This window comes from Passer montanus, unplaced genomic scaffold (assembly GCF_014805655.1).
Source record: "Passer montanus isolate IOZ18808 unplaced genomic scaffold, ASM1480565v1 scaffold1, whole genome shotgun sequence".
Lineage (NCBI taxonomy): Eukaryota > Metazoa > Chordata > Aves > Passeriformes > Passeridae > Passer > Passer montanus.
In genome coordinates, this window is record NW_024356504.1 from 3,769,337 (window position 1) to 3,784,676 (window position 15,340).

The 15,340-nt window shown below is 39.7% G+C and overlaps 1 protein-coding gene across 3 annotated transcripts in view; it reads right to left on the reverse strand.

Moving 5' to 3' along the window:
- PARD3B (par-3 family cell polarity regulator beta) overlaps positions 1-14,865 on the reverse strand; it is a 395,877-nt gene extending 381,012 nt beyond the window's left edge. For all 3 annotated transcript variants that reach the window (XM_039719949.1, XM_039719858.1, XM_039719777.1), the window contains exon 1: positions 14,645-14,865. In XM_039719949.1, the coding sequence (XP_039575883.1) occupies positions 14,645-14,764 (120 nt within the window). In that variant the 5' untranslated portion in view covers positions 14,765-14,865. The remainder of the gene's footprint in view (positions 1-14,644) is intronic.
- Between the last annotated feature and the right edge of the window lie 475 nt (positions 14,866-15,340).

Here is a 15,340-nt window from a genome sequence, read left to right on the forward strand (position 1 = left end):
TGGCTGTGCAGGGAGGGAAACAAAGGGGTTTAACCATAGAGGTATTGGAGCAAGGTTTGCAGGTCTGTACTAGATGATGCTGTAACCTATTTTGTTCTCATGTGAAACACTAAATGAACCAGATTCTCTTCCCTTGACTTCTCAGGAGAAAACACAATTGGGTCAATAATATTCTGAAGGCACAAGTAACAGTCAAGCACTGCCTAATTCCATAAAGCCTAGCCAGCTTCAGTGGTTCTGACCATTATTTGAAAGAAAATAATCTGGAAGTTTAGGAAGTAATATGAATATTTAGCAGCTTAATATTACACTGTGGAGATTATTTATATAATCCACCGTATTTTATGCTATATTAATACAATTTATATCACCACAGTACAACATTGGTAAATTTCAGAATTTGACTTCCAAGATACAGCAAATATACCTGGAGAGCAGCTGAAAAAACCTCTACCTTTAAACATATTCCCAAAGCCAAGCGATGGAACTGGATGAAACCCAAACAAGGCTCCTGAGAACAACTTCCACCTTCACCTGACTGAAATACAGAACATGCCAGAATAATTACATCATCAAAACTTAATGCCATATTCCTAACCTCAATGTATGAAGGGGATTTTGGTGAGATAAAAAGCAGTGAAGAGAGTGACATTATCCACTTTTCAACTGAAATTTAATACTACTAATGTGCATAAGGGTTTGCCTTGCCTTTGTCCCAAAGGGCTGCTTTCTTCTGCTATTTGAAGTGTCTTCAGGAAAACAGAATCACAAAAGAGCTGGGAAGAAACATCTTCACAGGTTTCAGAGGAAGAAAGAGGGCAGCACCAAACTCACTGCAAAACAACTAACAGACAGGTAGGCCTAAGTAGGTCGGGTACAACATTTAGCCCAAATGTGAAAAATGACACCTGAGGCACATGTTCCAGTTACTGTTTGGTAGCAACTTTTTCTAGCCCACAGGTTGCAAGGGGGCCACATGGAAAAAATCCCTCCTTACACAACTTTAATCCAGCCAGTACAACCCCACAACAAAGTAAAAATGAAAACAGCTGGTAAGCAAACTTGTTTAAATGCTGTATTTGTATATATTTTGCATCAGTCCTGAGATGCCATTACAACCTTCATTTTCATTTGCGGCTTGATGTCATCCATCACTGATACAAACGAGGCCAATTTACTTTTCCATCAGCTACCTCATTCATTCTCTTTGGGCTCCAGAACTGTACCCTCATACATTAGCTCCACATATTATGCCATGCTCAAGCACCAACAGAAATAACAAGCAAAATTAAACAAAGATCTACTGAAAATGCCTACAGCTAAGTGGACATAACATAGCCATTACTCACAAGAATGCTCAACCCTAAGCATGTGATAGGAACGTTTTAGCACAATGCACTGTCAATAGGACTTGCAGAGTAACAGCTCCCTTCTCAGTGGAGGGATGATCCAATCTGCATCATCCAGCTCCCACAAACAAACACAGGTAAAGAGCCGCTCGCTGACAAGATCAGCCACAAGATGCTGAAAGCTTTTCAGCAAAGTAATTGGATCTACTTCCACTAAATTTTATCACCACATGCAGTGCCTGAAAAGGAAACCAGCACATGCAATGAAGCAGTTCGTTCTCTTCTTGAAATGGTTACTAAGGGCATTGCCAATGTCAGTTAATTAAAAAAAAATAATAACATCAGGAATTACTGGTTTAATGCTCACCAAGTAAGTGATGTGGACTTCTAGAGAACCTGCAACAGTTTTGGCTGCATTATTAAAAAGGTATCTCTTACACTAACTATGACTTCAGGCTTAAAAACAAAACCACACAGAAAACGCCAAGAAAAACACCCTGAAAATCTATTAAGTGTGTTTCAGCTTACAACACTAACAGTTTGATCATTAAACTGTAGTTCGTATCTTTCAATATGAACCAAGCATCATGAAAATACATGGCTAAAACTCACCACTCAAAAGTTAAATCTAGCTTTTTTCCTCCCAGTTAAAAGAAACACCATTCCACAAAGCCTCCTTCATCAAACTTTTTCTTGCCAGATTGCAGAATAGTATTTTTTCAGTAAAAGAAACCACTAGCACGAAACTTATCACACATAAGATGTTTCAAAACTCAAGCAAGGTTTTGCAGAATGTTAATAGTCCACTATAATCTATTTCAAAACAACTTTGATCTGCACCACGGCATGTGGAACTAAGACCCTCACTATCAAGCCTGCTTATGAACACCAGCATCCTGGATTTTGCTACACGATCAAGCTGGGGTTTTTTTTGGTTTTTTTTAACTCTAAAATCCATATTGATAAGCCAAATAGTTAATCTCTAAACACACAATGCATAAAAGGGATCATTTCAAACCAGAAAAATGGAAGACACTTATAATCACCACAGCATTCACATTTGAATGACAGCTAAACATAAAGACACATCAAGCATTCAGCCATCTGGAAAGAAGATGAGGTTTTTTTCATATTGTCTATTCTCAAAGCCTTAAGGCAAGAGTCAGAGGTTGACCAAGACTTCCATTTAGTGAGATGCTCATTTCCTATCTCCAGCCATTAACCAACTGCACTATGAACAATAAGCCAGACCCCTCCACTTTCACTGCATTCAAAGACAGTTGTGTCACACCAGGACAAACAATGTGTGCACACTGCCAGATGTACTTTATATTTGAAACATAGGGAGTTATCAAAAAATCTACCTAGTGTTTTCCTAGTATCTTTGAATATGGCTTATTGAATAAAATTACTATATCAATTAATATATTTTGTTACACCAGATAAGAAAGAACATGACATATATAACTGCAAAATTCCAGATACATAAATAAAAACAACCAAAGTATGTATTCAGACAGTACTGAGAGTTAAATGGTAGTGAATATTGCTGCAGCAAAATAAACAAAAAAATCACACTGCAAGCACAGCTACCAGAGACCCAGGCTGACCAAAGGATGATGCAGACCAGCCTTAGAACAACATTTTTAATAATACATGCAGGGCCTAAGAAAAAAGCACCATGACTGTACAAACACAAACCATCTACTCCTTTCACATTCTCATTTGCAGCAATTACTCTCCTACAACACAGAAAATTCAATTTAAATGGAATACTACCTAAACCAACATTTTCCAGACTGGATTAAGGGGCCAACACTGGCATACTCTGGTCCCTCTCACTCCAAGTGGAAGTATGTGAAAAAGAAAAGCATTTAGAGCATTTCTGTTCTGTTGACAGTTTGAAAAAGTAACTGGATTCAACATAATAGCAACCCCAAGGAAGAAAACAACTTCAGAAGTAATATATTTAAAATGCACAGGTCCTAAGTTATCTTCTAAGCATTAATGAGATATGATGAGTTTTTAGAGCAAAATTTAATTCTTAATTTTGCTCTTCAGAAAGTCAGTGAACTGGTTTCCATGAGGGTTTCTCAGGTAAAGTTAGTACCTCCCATCAGTCAGCAGCTGAATGAGAGCTATCCAAATAACTGCTCCTGAAACATTAATACAGAAGTCTTCCCTGGATTTTTACGTGCAAATTTTTTCACCTCACACAGAAGAGTCATAATTTATCACTGACAAACCCTAATGTTAATTTTTTTTTCACACACACATACTTTTTTCCCACAAAAAAAACCACATCTTCCTTTATAATTGCAATCTAAACAACACCTGCATCATGACTACTACTATGCAAATGCTGGTCTTTATGCACAATATTGAAATGTCAATGAACCTTCTCCTTTCTGTCACCCAAAACAACTATTTCAGGTTTCCAGCTCTTCAGGGAGTTTCCTTTTTGTATCTCATAATGCCAGAAACTCCTGAAACATTTGTTCAGGATACATTTATTACAGCCAGCAGGGGAAAATTAACTGTGAATTGGCAGCAGCTTGGTTTTTCAAATGAGCCTGATTCTGTAGGAGCTGAGCATGTTAACTCTCATCAGTCCTTGAAAAATTTCAGCAAGTCCTTCCACCTTACAAAAAACATGGGAAAATTCAGTTGAAGAGAGCAATTGCCTCTCCAATGTTCATTTCTTTGAGCAGACAAAAAACAGGTTGAGAGGCACCAGTAACAGATGATGACAGTCAAATTTCCAACAGTACTAAAAAAAAATACATATCTGCAATAAGGCAACTGTGAGAAACAGTTTTGAAAAAATATGCAAATTAAGCCTATTTTATATATTAGTACACTGTTGTAACCCATTCTATAGAATGGGGATGGCCAGGGGACAACCTGGAGAAAAATACTGAATTTCTATAGAAATGTCAGTAGAGTGAGTAACCTAAAGATAACACAATTAAAACCAGAGTCAAAGCAAAGAATGATACATTTTTTACACACTAGAAGAGACCAGATATTTCCATAAATCAACTCCTACTCAGCAGTAAATAAACTACCTTGTAAAAATAAACTAATAAATTGCTGACAACCCCCTACTGCGGCCAATTACTTTATTTTTTCAAAAAAAATCATTAGACCTTAACAAAAATCATTGTTACAGCAAATAACTTTTTAACTGAGTCTGAGTAGAAAGAACATGATTTGGAGGCAAACAGTATTTCACAGAGCTCACAATATATAAACATTTGATTGATGTATACAATATTTGCCTTTTTTTTTCCTGCAAGCTTAACAAATACTGCACTTTTTTTTTCCTAAAATCAAGCCCTCTGGAGTCTTTACTCAGCAAAAAAAAATTCCTGTATGACTTCTGGCTTCCATACAGGCTTTCATGTAGACTAATCCACAGTTTAAATAAAAACCAAGATTAAAAAAACATTCTTAGAGATAAAAACTTAAGCAGGGAATGGAAGATTTTGGGACTATTTATTTCAAAAGCAGAAGTTTGCTTCAGTTTAAAAAAATGTACAGGTGAGATGCAGCACCATCGTCCAATTTACTGATTGTGAGGTATGACACAAGCTAGAGGAAATCACTTGGTTTTGCCTGGGATAGAGTGAGGCACAGTTTTCCCTGCACAGCTGCAAGGCCCCTACTACCTGTGAAAGAGAAAGGGTACCATGAGCCATTCTAGACTTAAACTGCTGCAAAACAGCAACATTGTCTCAGTCAGATTTGCAGAAGCCCTGAATTACTTCTGTTTCTAGAAGAGCTACAGACACACTGTCACAAGTAGCTTTCTTGATTGCATACCCTACTTACCCTACCATTGTATTTCTGTCCTGCCCTTGTGGTGTTTAATATCTAGGACTGATCCAAAAAAATTCTGAGATTAAACTTCTCCATCAAAATCCTTACTGAAATAGTTAAGAAAGACTTATAGAAAAAGTTGCAGCTGAAAGAGAGCATTTTAATAGCTGGTCAACCAGGAATCCATAGGAAGGATGTTCTGCAACTGACCAGCAGGCAGGAGTAGCAGGGTCAGATGGCACGTGGAATTCTGACAAGCTCTGGAGGAAAAAGTTAGTTAAGCAGAGTTCTAGGTCACATTCTATCTTCTTTGTTCATGAAACTCATAATTTAAAAAGGGTCTGTATCCCAAGCAGCCTGCAGCCAACACCACCAATAAGAGAAAAATCTCTAGAGCTTTAAATTTGTAGTCTGGTTACACTTCTGGCTTGTGCTCAGAAATAAGAACTGCCAAGTAGAGAATGTTAGTGGAAATCTTTCTAACACTCAAAATACCACCCACCAAATGAGTATCACAGAGGATTTTTTAAAAAATTATTATCAGCATTTTGGGCAAAGGTCACAGCAGGCAAACTGCACCACAATGAATTGCATTCAACAAAAAAATGCCTGACCTACAGGAACCGAAGTGAATGGTGTCTACATTTAGCAGCAGTAAAACTCTTTAAAACATGGAAAAATCATGGAATTATCCCCAAATCTTCACCATGAAATTCTGGTCTTCCCACCATTAATGACATCCAGCATTGCAAGACTAACAAAAAAAATATAAACAAAGGCTAAGAAAGACTACACAGCCTCAAAATTTGTAGTTGGAGGAGAACCATCAAAAGGGAGCTACTTTACTATGGACATCATCAACATTTATCAAGACACCCTGAAGTCTGCCCATCCCCCTGGCACACCCACCAGAGGACAAGCCACAGAGCAGGTACAAGCATCTTTTCAACCAGCCCCTTCTGCAGCAGATCAACACCTGAAGATCAGGCAGATCACCCATGGACTTAATGGATGGACAGAACCTTGTCACGGCAGCTTTCAGGAAAACGTAAAAACACTTTAAACATTTTACCAGTACTTCTCACAGGTACTGAGAAGGCATAAGCCCATGCCTACATTATAAGAAATAACCCTTGTAATTGTAAAATGGTCTACAAAAGGGTGCTCCAGGGTTTGGATACAGAATAAATGTCATATACACATGGCATATATATAACACACGGTATATATATAACAAATACACCATATACACAGGATTAACCCACCAGGATTTATGACCCGTCTCTCCTTCAAAGGTCCAAATAGAAACCTGCTGAATTATAACTTCTTTAGAGCTGGGACTACTCTTACCTGAACTGTACATTGTCACTTAAAAGAAACAGGTGACGATCATATAAAGGATTTTTTTGTCTCCTCTCAGAGAATATATAATTTAGATGTTTAGGTTTGCCAAAAAGATCAACTCAGTTGTTCATGGATTGATGAGAATGAGATAGTATCTTCTACAAAAATGTGAAAGTCTTTTAGGAAAAAAACATTAGTAGAGAAACTGATTAGTCAAAGTAAAAAAATAAAGCCACACAATTTTCAAGGAATGCAGGTCTCTGTTCTTGGGATTGCATTTAATTCTCCTTTAAGCATTCCATTTTCTTCTACTGATTGAGGAATGACTGCATTTCTGTAAAGGAAAATGATAGGGAGGGTGTGTATTATGATTTACCAATAGACAGAATTTTATTGGTAATCTGAAAAACATTCTATTCCACCAGACAAGCTGTACTGCAAAATCATTTGGCTCAATGGAGCCCCGTCTTTGAGGTCAAATCCCTAGCCAGGAAAAAGAGCGAGTCCAGTGCCAGCTGTTAGCTTCTACCCATCAGACTGCATTCTGTGATTGCAGCTATCAGTCTCTGTAGAGTACAATCATCCATCTTCCTCCCTACCTACCCTTCATTCCAACGCTACCCTTATTATAGGCCATAAGAAGCATGTTCATTCAAACATTCTGTAGTTTTCTTTCTCATACACACAACAGCCAATAAAGAAAAACACTGAGGTAAGAAGTCTCTGTGGCAACAAATGTTGCATTCTCGTGAAACCGACGAGCAACTTGTCTGAACCTCCCACCTCGGGAGCGCTCCCAAGAGCGAGCCAAGCACCCGAGCAGTGCTGTGGCACCTGCCACAGGAAAGCCAAGCCATCAGTTCTGAATGGATGTGTTTAGTGGTGACATAACAATCACAGGTTTACACTGGAAAGAAGAGACATTCTGATTACATTAAAACATTACAACAGTTCCCTTAATGGAGAGGTCTCTAGCACAATGATTAGGCATAAAGAGGGAAAAAACCCAAACACAAAATCACGTCTTACATACTTTCTCTTTAAAGGGAGGAAAACAGTTCAAAAAAGTCCTATCCAGTGCAAACAGTAATTTGTTATAACACTAAGTTTCCTTTACAAATAAGTTAGTGAAGTAATCCTATGGAAGCAATAAAGTACTGATGAGAAGACTTACAGAACTACCACAGCAACACACAACCTGAGGGTAACAAAAAATGCTTTTATTAATGACAATATTACACAAATACTGCAGAGGCTTTTTTCCCAAAAGTACTTGTAACATGGTGATTTTCTAAATTCCTCATATGAAGCAGCTTTCTCAGTTTAACAATGTATTCAGGACACTGTATACTTGTTAAATTCCACTGTATACTGTATACAGTGGAATTTAACAATAAAATTTCTATCCATAAGCCATTCACATGAGTCTGCCATTTCTTTTCAGTCACTTCCCTGACATAAAAATGGGTATATCCTTATGCATAAGATTCAATCATGGAATATAAAAATACAAAGCAGAATCTGTTTTCAATGATACTAATTGCTCAAGACCTTCAGTGTTATCATATTCATTAAGGATGAAACACAGGCATGTTTACAGGGGGTTAGAGGGAGTTTATAATAATGAAGCAATAGGTCTTCATGCCTAGGAAAGCTGCAGTTCTGACACTTGAATCATTAGGAAAGGCTAAAGAATGTTTTGCTCAACGGGGGAGGAAATCTGCTGCTTAAGTAGCAGGATGCCAGACTGCACAGTATGTTGCAATTCAACTGACCTATCATACTGAATGAGTAAGGAGGAAAGCAAAGTCACACAACATAAAACATTATGCCCAAATGACTGTATCTGTTAAACTAAAAACATTCTGTTTTTCAGAAAATATCAATAGATCACAACCCTCCATTTTCAGATACTTAAGCAACTGCATTTTACACAGCAAGCAAAAGCACCTCCCGCTTCCATCCCATGCCAGAAATACCACTTGAGGTTTGAATTCCTTCTTCACGAATTCCTACAAGTCTACTCAGAGTTCATCACCAACTTGGCAAAGAGCAATAGCAAGCAGTCACAGCTTAGAACTCTGTACTGCTCTTTAGTGGTTTCCTCCTATGGCTGATTTAACATTCAGTTACTACACAAATCTTTGCTGTATCTCAATTAATAACAGCTGAAGAGTGTTCAGAGCTTGATAAATATGATCTGGGAGAAAAAAAAAAGGACACTCAGTATTATCACATACAATGAAGTCTGGCCTGCAGTATTTCAAGGATAGGTTTTGCCTATTCAATTTCCACCAGTTTTATCCAGCTCTATCCTTCAGCTGAGCTCCCCTGAAAAAAAATTAGCATCAGGTAGCTCAGTATTCAGCCAAAAGCCCATTACTGACAAGAGTCAACTTCTTAAGAGGAAAAAAGGGATCCAACTTTTTTTTTCATGTTATGTAAATACATAATGCCCTGGAAGACTTTTTCTATGACAAATCTAAATTCAATGGCAGTTTTTCTGTAGAGATTATAAACATGTGTGAGAAAAGAGAAAAGGAGCCTGAAAGATCTACCAAAAATCTCATTATCTCAACACTAGTGGCTATGATACAACACAGCAGCAGACATTTTACACAAAAGTGATTAAAAGGCAGGCACTTTTTAACTCTCAATTTTTCTGGGTCCTTGTAAAAGTGATCCAGAAAATTTTTAAGGCACCCAAAGTTCTGCCACTTGAAAGATGTTCCCAATCTCAATGAAATATCACCACTATAATTTTTTAAGTCTAGAGTTTTTAAGTCAATAAGGAGTTTCTGAATTCATTTGTCTCCTTCAATTTCCTTTACTTCCCCTACTCATATAGTCTGTACTCCTATATATCAGTCAGTTACTCAAACTCATACAATAGTAATGAGAAAGCAGCGTATCAAGTTATATTCTCATTTTTTAGTACAGTATCATAGTGACAACGCCAAAAGCTGAATGCAGAAATGATAATCAAGCTGTTCATTGAAATATATCAGTTGCCAAAGCAATGGATAAGCTCATTAACATACTGTAGCTGATTAAGCATACTAAGAAAAATATGGGAATTAAGAGTTAAAATAATTCCTAACAAAAAAAAAAAGTACTTGAAGATGGAGCTTAGAATTGTTTTAGTAAAACAAAAATTATGGATTCACCCCATCCCTATTAGAGCAAAAAAATAAACTACTACAAACTGGGACAGGGAAAAATACCAAACCTAGAGACCAGGTCCAAGATAAAAGTACACAAGAGCCACACAAATCTCCTATCCTACACTGCCTTTATAAAGGACTAAATACTTACAATTTGCCCCAAACAGGAAAAAAAAAGTCATAAAAAAGGACTTCTTTCAAAACTTTTCACATACATCTTCTGAAAAAGTCCTCTGGTTTTGCAAACATCTTTTGTAAGCATTAGAGTTTAAAAAAATTGTCATTTTCCCTATCCCAAATATATTTAGACAAACTACAAGAACATTTAGTTCTCCTTCTGTTTGCTGGCTGATTTACAACAGCAATACCTAATTCCAGAACACTAATTGTCACATGGTCAGCAGGCAGGAACAGAAAGAAACTCAGAAAGTATTTTATGGGTCCAACTCACAAAATTATATAAACAATCAACCTGCAGCATTAGCTCTCTAAATCTAATTTGGGAAAGACCATCAATATAACCCAAATCACCTATTCTTTCTCATTCTAATCAAAACCACACCATTCTTGAATTAACCTACTATCTTACTGCTTCCTGCTCACCCTGACTGCAAATCAAAATTCCCATCACCATTCCAGGATTAAGTGGATGCCCTCTGTACGTTGTCATGAATGGAAAGACACACTAACTCCTGTTACAAGTGGAGATCGAGTTCCAGGAAGACAAGGCAACTAATATTTGTCTGTCTCTATCCCCATTCCCAAAGGAGGCTCACAAAGGCTGTTGAGAGTGAGCCACTCAAGAATTTAACTGTGCCCAAAGTGACAAATTTTAAACCACAAATTGCAGTGGTTATTAATTTTGCTACATGACTGCCCTGTCCCACTCATTCAGCTGGCTTCCAAGAACAAGACTGCAGACAGCCAAAGCAGTCACTTCAATCAAGCCATGCAGATAAGTGCCATATATGCAAACACTAGTAAATGAACACACAGATGATAACCACCACTTCCCCATCTCTGGCTCCTCCAGAGAGATAAAGAACATCTGGAGCAGCAAGATGTTTTACACGTTTTCCTCAGAAAAGTTTCACTGCAGCTTAAAGAAAAGCCACAGTGGATTTCACTTTGCTAGCCTCATTTCCCTGGGCAGACATCACTTTCTGTACCAACAACATTCAAGGCCTCAGAGACAGCAAGCAAGGATCTCCAGCTGAGCCAAGGGCTCCACGGCAAAGCTGGTAATTCAACAGTTGCCTCAAATGTGGGAGAACATTTCCAAGGGGACAGAAGTGAGCACAACAGAGCATCTACCTTGAGTGCATTTAGCCCCATGTGCATGTTAAGGAATTGCTTTCAACAGGACCACGCAAATCCAGACAACATCACAAGAGCCCAGGAAACCCTCCCATGCTGACCCAGCACTCCTCTTTTTCCTCTCACTGATATACTTGGGGGAGGGGAAAAAACGTCTCTGACAACGACTGCAAAACAATCAACAAGGACCTGCATCCAAGGCTATGTCTTACAGCTACAGAGAAGCAAACACAGGATCAGGCACAGCAACTCAACTCTTTTGCAGTACATCTGGTCTCACTCAAGCAAAGAATCCTAAACGCAACACATGACACACAACTGCTCCCCAAGGCACCAAAATATCAAGTTAGGGGCTGGACTGATGATAAGGAATCATTAATCCTACTGTATCTACCTGTCAGCAGAAAGCCTTAATGTACATTACTAAACAGCAACAAGAACAGATCCTGGGTCACAAGAGTTCCAACAAACTTCATTCTGCTCAAGCCACTTTTCTGAGATGACAGTGACTTCCCTGAAAAATTATTTACAATTCTCACAAAGCAGCTGATCAAGAAACAATTTCTTAAACGTCTATGTGTATTCACATCACAAAAGCCTAGACTACAGAAATCTCTTAGTTGAAACTGTAATACAAAGTTCTTAATTCCAGGCAGTTATTGTATCCTCCAGTGAATCAGACAGGATCTGCCTATTCAGGATCTACTACAGTATCTCTAAAACCCACTAAATTCAGTAGCATCAAGAAATAATTACTGTCTGATTTCTCAACTGAAATTGGTCCAGTGTTTTGGTTCAGTTAACAAAGCAACTTCATTAACTGAGGTAACTGAGCCTTCATTAACAGGTAACTGACCAAACCTTGTCAACCCAGTCCCGTCAAGAAACCGAATCAAATTTGCTAAGGAAACACAGGAGACTACAATAACCAACTGCCCACCAATTTCTCAGCTATGCACCAAAAGTCTCACAGAAACCAGACACTTTATTATTTACTGCGTCAACTTTCCTCTCATCGCAAGTATAAAGAAAAAAAAAGTAGTTTAAACAATTTTTTATTTGTATATACATATTCAAATATTTTACAATATACATTAATACTCCAATCTTGTACCTTCCTCTTTGCCAGACAAGTGACTGTAGTGTAAGAGCAAAACTAGATTTCCAGGACAAGTCCCAAAATGCAGAGCCTCTCAATCGTTTTTGTGGTATTTGACAGTACCGTAACTAATAAAAAGTTCCTAAAGATTGTATCCTAGCTACCTTTTTCATTTTTCCTTCTAAAGCTATGAACGATATTCCTTCTATCAATTCTTCCTCCCTCTCCAAATACTTCAGGCACTTCAACAATAAAATTTTCCACTTAGCTCTTTTAAAACATTTTAACACTTCAAAAAAAGTTACAAAAAGAACACTTAACACGCCGCCAGAAAGAGCAGCATTCTGTCACAAAGTATTTCAAGCATTCTAAATATTTTGAAAAGAAAAACAAATATTCAGTTATCTTTAGCACAAACCTGTTTATGTGCACACCTCACAGCACATTTTAGCTGATTATCTTGAGATAATCCCATTCCTAGTAAAATTTTAATTTTTTTAAGAAAGTTGGTTTTGGAAAGAGCAAAGAGAAGGAAAGTGGCAAAACACCTAATCCATCTTGTTACATCAGAAAAAAAAAAGATGCGCCAAAAGGTAATAAAATTAATTGTTTGAGACATGCGTATGATATGTTTTACCAACCCCACATCTTCCCCCAGGAAAGCAATCTAATGGTGAATGATGCTTGTCAAGATAAGAAGAAATTTATCTTTTTGGCCAGTTGCACTGCAAACCTTGTAGATGGGAAGTTAGCTAATCAAAGCACTACAACAGAACTGTTTACATTTCCATTGAGCAGGGGGGAGGGATAGAGGATGCACAAGGCATAAAACTTTTTTTAGTGACTTGAATGAAAACCTCTCCTGCTTTCCAAGTCCTTAGGCTGCTCCCCCACTCTGCCTCCTTACACATCCTTGTATAAACTCTAGCTCTAAAGCTCCATTGCTCAAAGTGATCAGCAATTTTTGAACAAACCGGCCCATAGCCACTTTGTCCACCTATGATGCAGAATAAGGAACACCACATTTCTATAAGGAAATAAGCCCAAAAAAATAACACCAAGCTTATTTGCAAAGGAAGAAATACAAGGTCAGAAGCACTGACTACAAGGTCAGAAACATGGACTCTGGCCTCTGGCTGTTCTATAAAGAAGGCTGATGATTTTGACCTCACACCTGAAGGGCATAGCAGAACACAGGAGGTTATTACTAGGCATTAGAAAAAGTTGTTTAGATACTACTTTAATAGCAAATTGGTTACAAATTCATGAGAACTGTCGTACACCTTAAGTGTCTGGCATTTATCTGAAGCTTTCTCACACAATTGGAATTTCTATCCTATAATTGCTTATTGAGCCTTCTAGAACAGTCAGGGCTTCACCTAGAAAGGCAGACACCCTTCTACTTCTTTCTAAAGGAATAAAAAAAAGTAAATAAAGAGTAGAGGAAGAAAGGGATTTGAAATACTTATACAAAGGTTTGTAGGGCACCTTTAAGCCATCATCATGAGACTTAATTTCAATGTCATCACAAACACAAATCAAAAGCTGAAATCAATTTGTAAATTTCTAAATTCAACACAGCTGAAAGTAATTCTGTTTCTGACAAAGCCCATCTCTTGAAGGCATATTTTAGTACTCTCAACCATACTTCAGTGCAAAAGATCTCACTGACTGTTGACTAACATCACCAAGAATTCCACAAACATTTTGTAGTTATTACACACAGACAGCATCATTAGGAAAAGCTACTTTTAACACAAAATATGTCAAGCTTTATGTGTCTTAAGGCAGGTTAAAGCATGACACTTGCTCAGAAGGAGCAACATGGAGACCATAGCAATCTCTACTAGATCAGTCTCAGCTGTTCATGATGTACTTAACATACCAGTAGAACGTTTTTTTTCAAACTAAATCTGTAAGAACCAGAATTTACTTCCAGTTTTGCATTCAGGATACCAAACAGTTGACTGGCCCATAAGAAACTAGCACATGTCACAAAACAGAGTCCTTAGGATGTTGGCTGCACTTTGTACTCAGATGTTTTAGGAAGATGAACACAACACTGCAAGCCCTTAATTCAGGGCTTGTATGTGGAATCTCTTTCACAAAGCAGTATTTGCAACACTAGGCCTTTAATCAACACTGAACAGTACCCCATTAGCCTTCAGCACCTGCCTCTTGGAGAAAAAAAGAAAAAATATTTTTACGCTCAATTAGGTACAGCCAAGAAAAACTTAGAGCTCCTTTCATGTAAAGGAAATCACCTTCCCATGCAGATAGCACCTCACTGAGCAGCTGACGCCAGAATACACAAGCTTGAATGAAACTGACTTATTGTCTGTTTCAAGTTTGTTAGTCAACACGCACAGCACTAACAGCCGTGCCGGACGGGCAGCTGAGCGGGACACGCTCCCCGCCCGCCGGCATCAGCTGCTCGCACAAAGTACCTGGCAGGGGCACTCAGCCAGGGGACGGTGTCCGTGCCCCCGCGGCCGCAGGGCCCGCAGCCCCTCCGCGCCCCGCCAGCCCGGCCGCCCCCGCGCCCTCACCTTCTCCTGGGCCTTGCGGTAGCGCTGCAGCGCCTGCTGGGTCAGGTCCCGCACGCGGAGCTGCCCGTCCTTGCAGGGCACCACGATGCCGGTCCGCCCGAAGCACACGGTCACTTTCATCTCAGCGCGCCGCCATGCCCGCCCTGCCCGCCCACGAACGGCGCCCGGCCCGGCCCGGCAGCGCCGGCAGGTGCGGCTCGGCGGCCCCACGGGGGCGGAGCGCCGGGCCGGGCTTAAAGGGGCCGCGGGTCAGCGCCCTGGGCAGCGGCGCCCTTGGAGTGCGGGCGGAGGATGGGTGTCCCTTGCACGCCGCGCTGTGCGGAGCGGGCATCCAGGGTGCACCCACGCCGCAGCACCCAGCCCGCTCCGCGGCAGCAGCCACCGGCGTGAATTGCTGCGGCTGGGGCTCTGCGGGGCACGGAGAGCTGTGTGCCCGGCTGGCGAGCAGCTCTCCCGCCAGCACGGCGCTGGGCTGGAGCGCGGTAGGCACAGAGCATCCCTCGCGCTTCGAGCAGGCCCTGTGACACAAAATACACCTACGAGAGAAATTGTGCCCAACCTGCTCGGTGGTGCAGCGACCGGGGCTGCAGCACAGACTTTGCCCCACGAAGCTGTGAAACACCTGCACACAGCTGCCCACCCCGAACTTCAGAGACTGACACGAGACCTCAGGCACACTTTGCCACATCACACAGA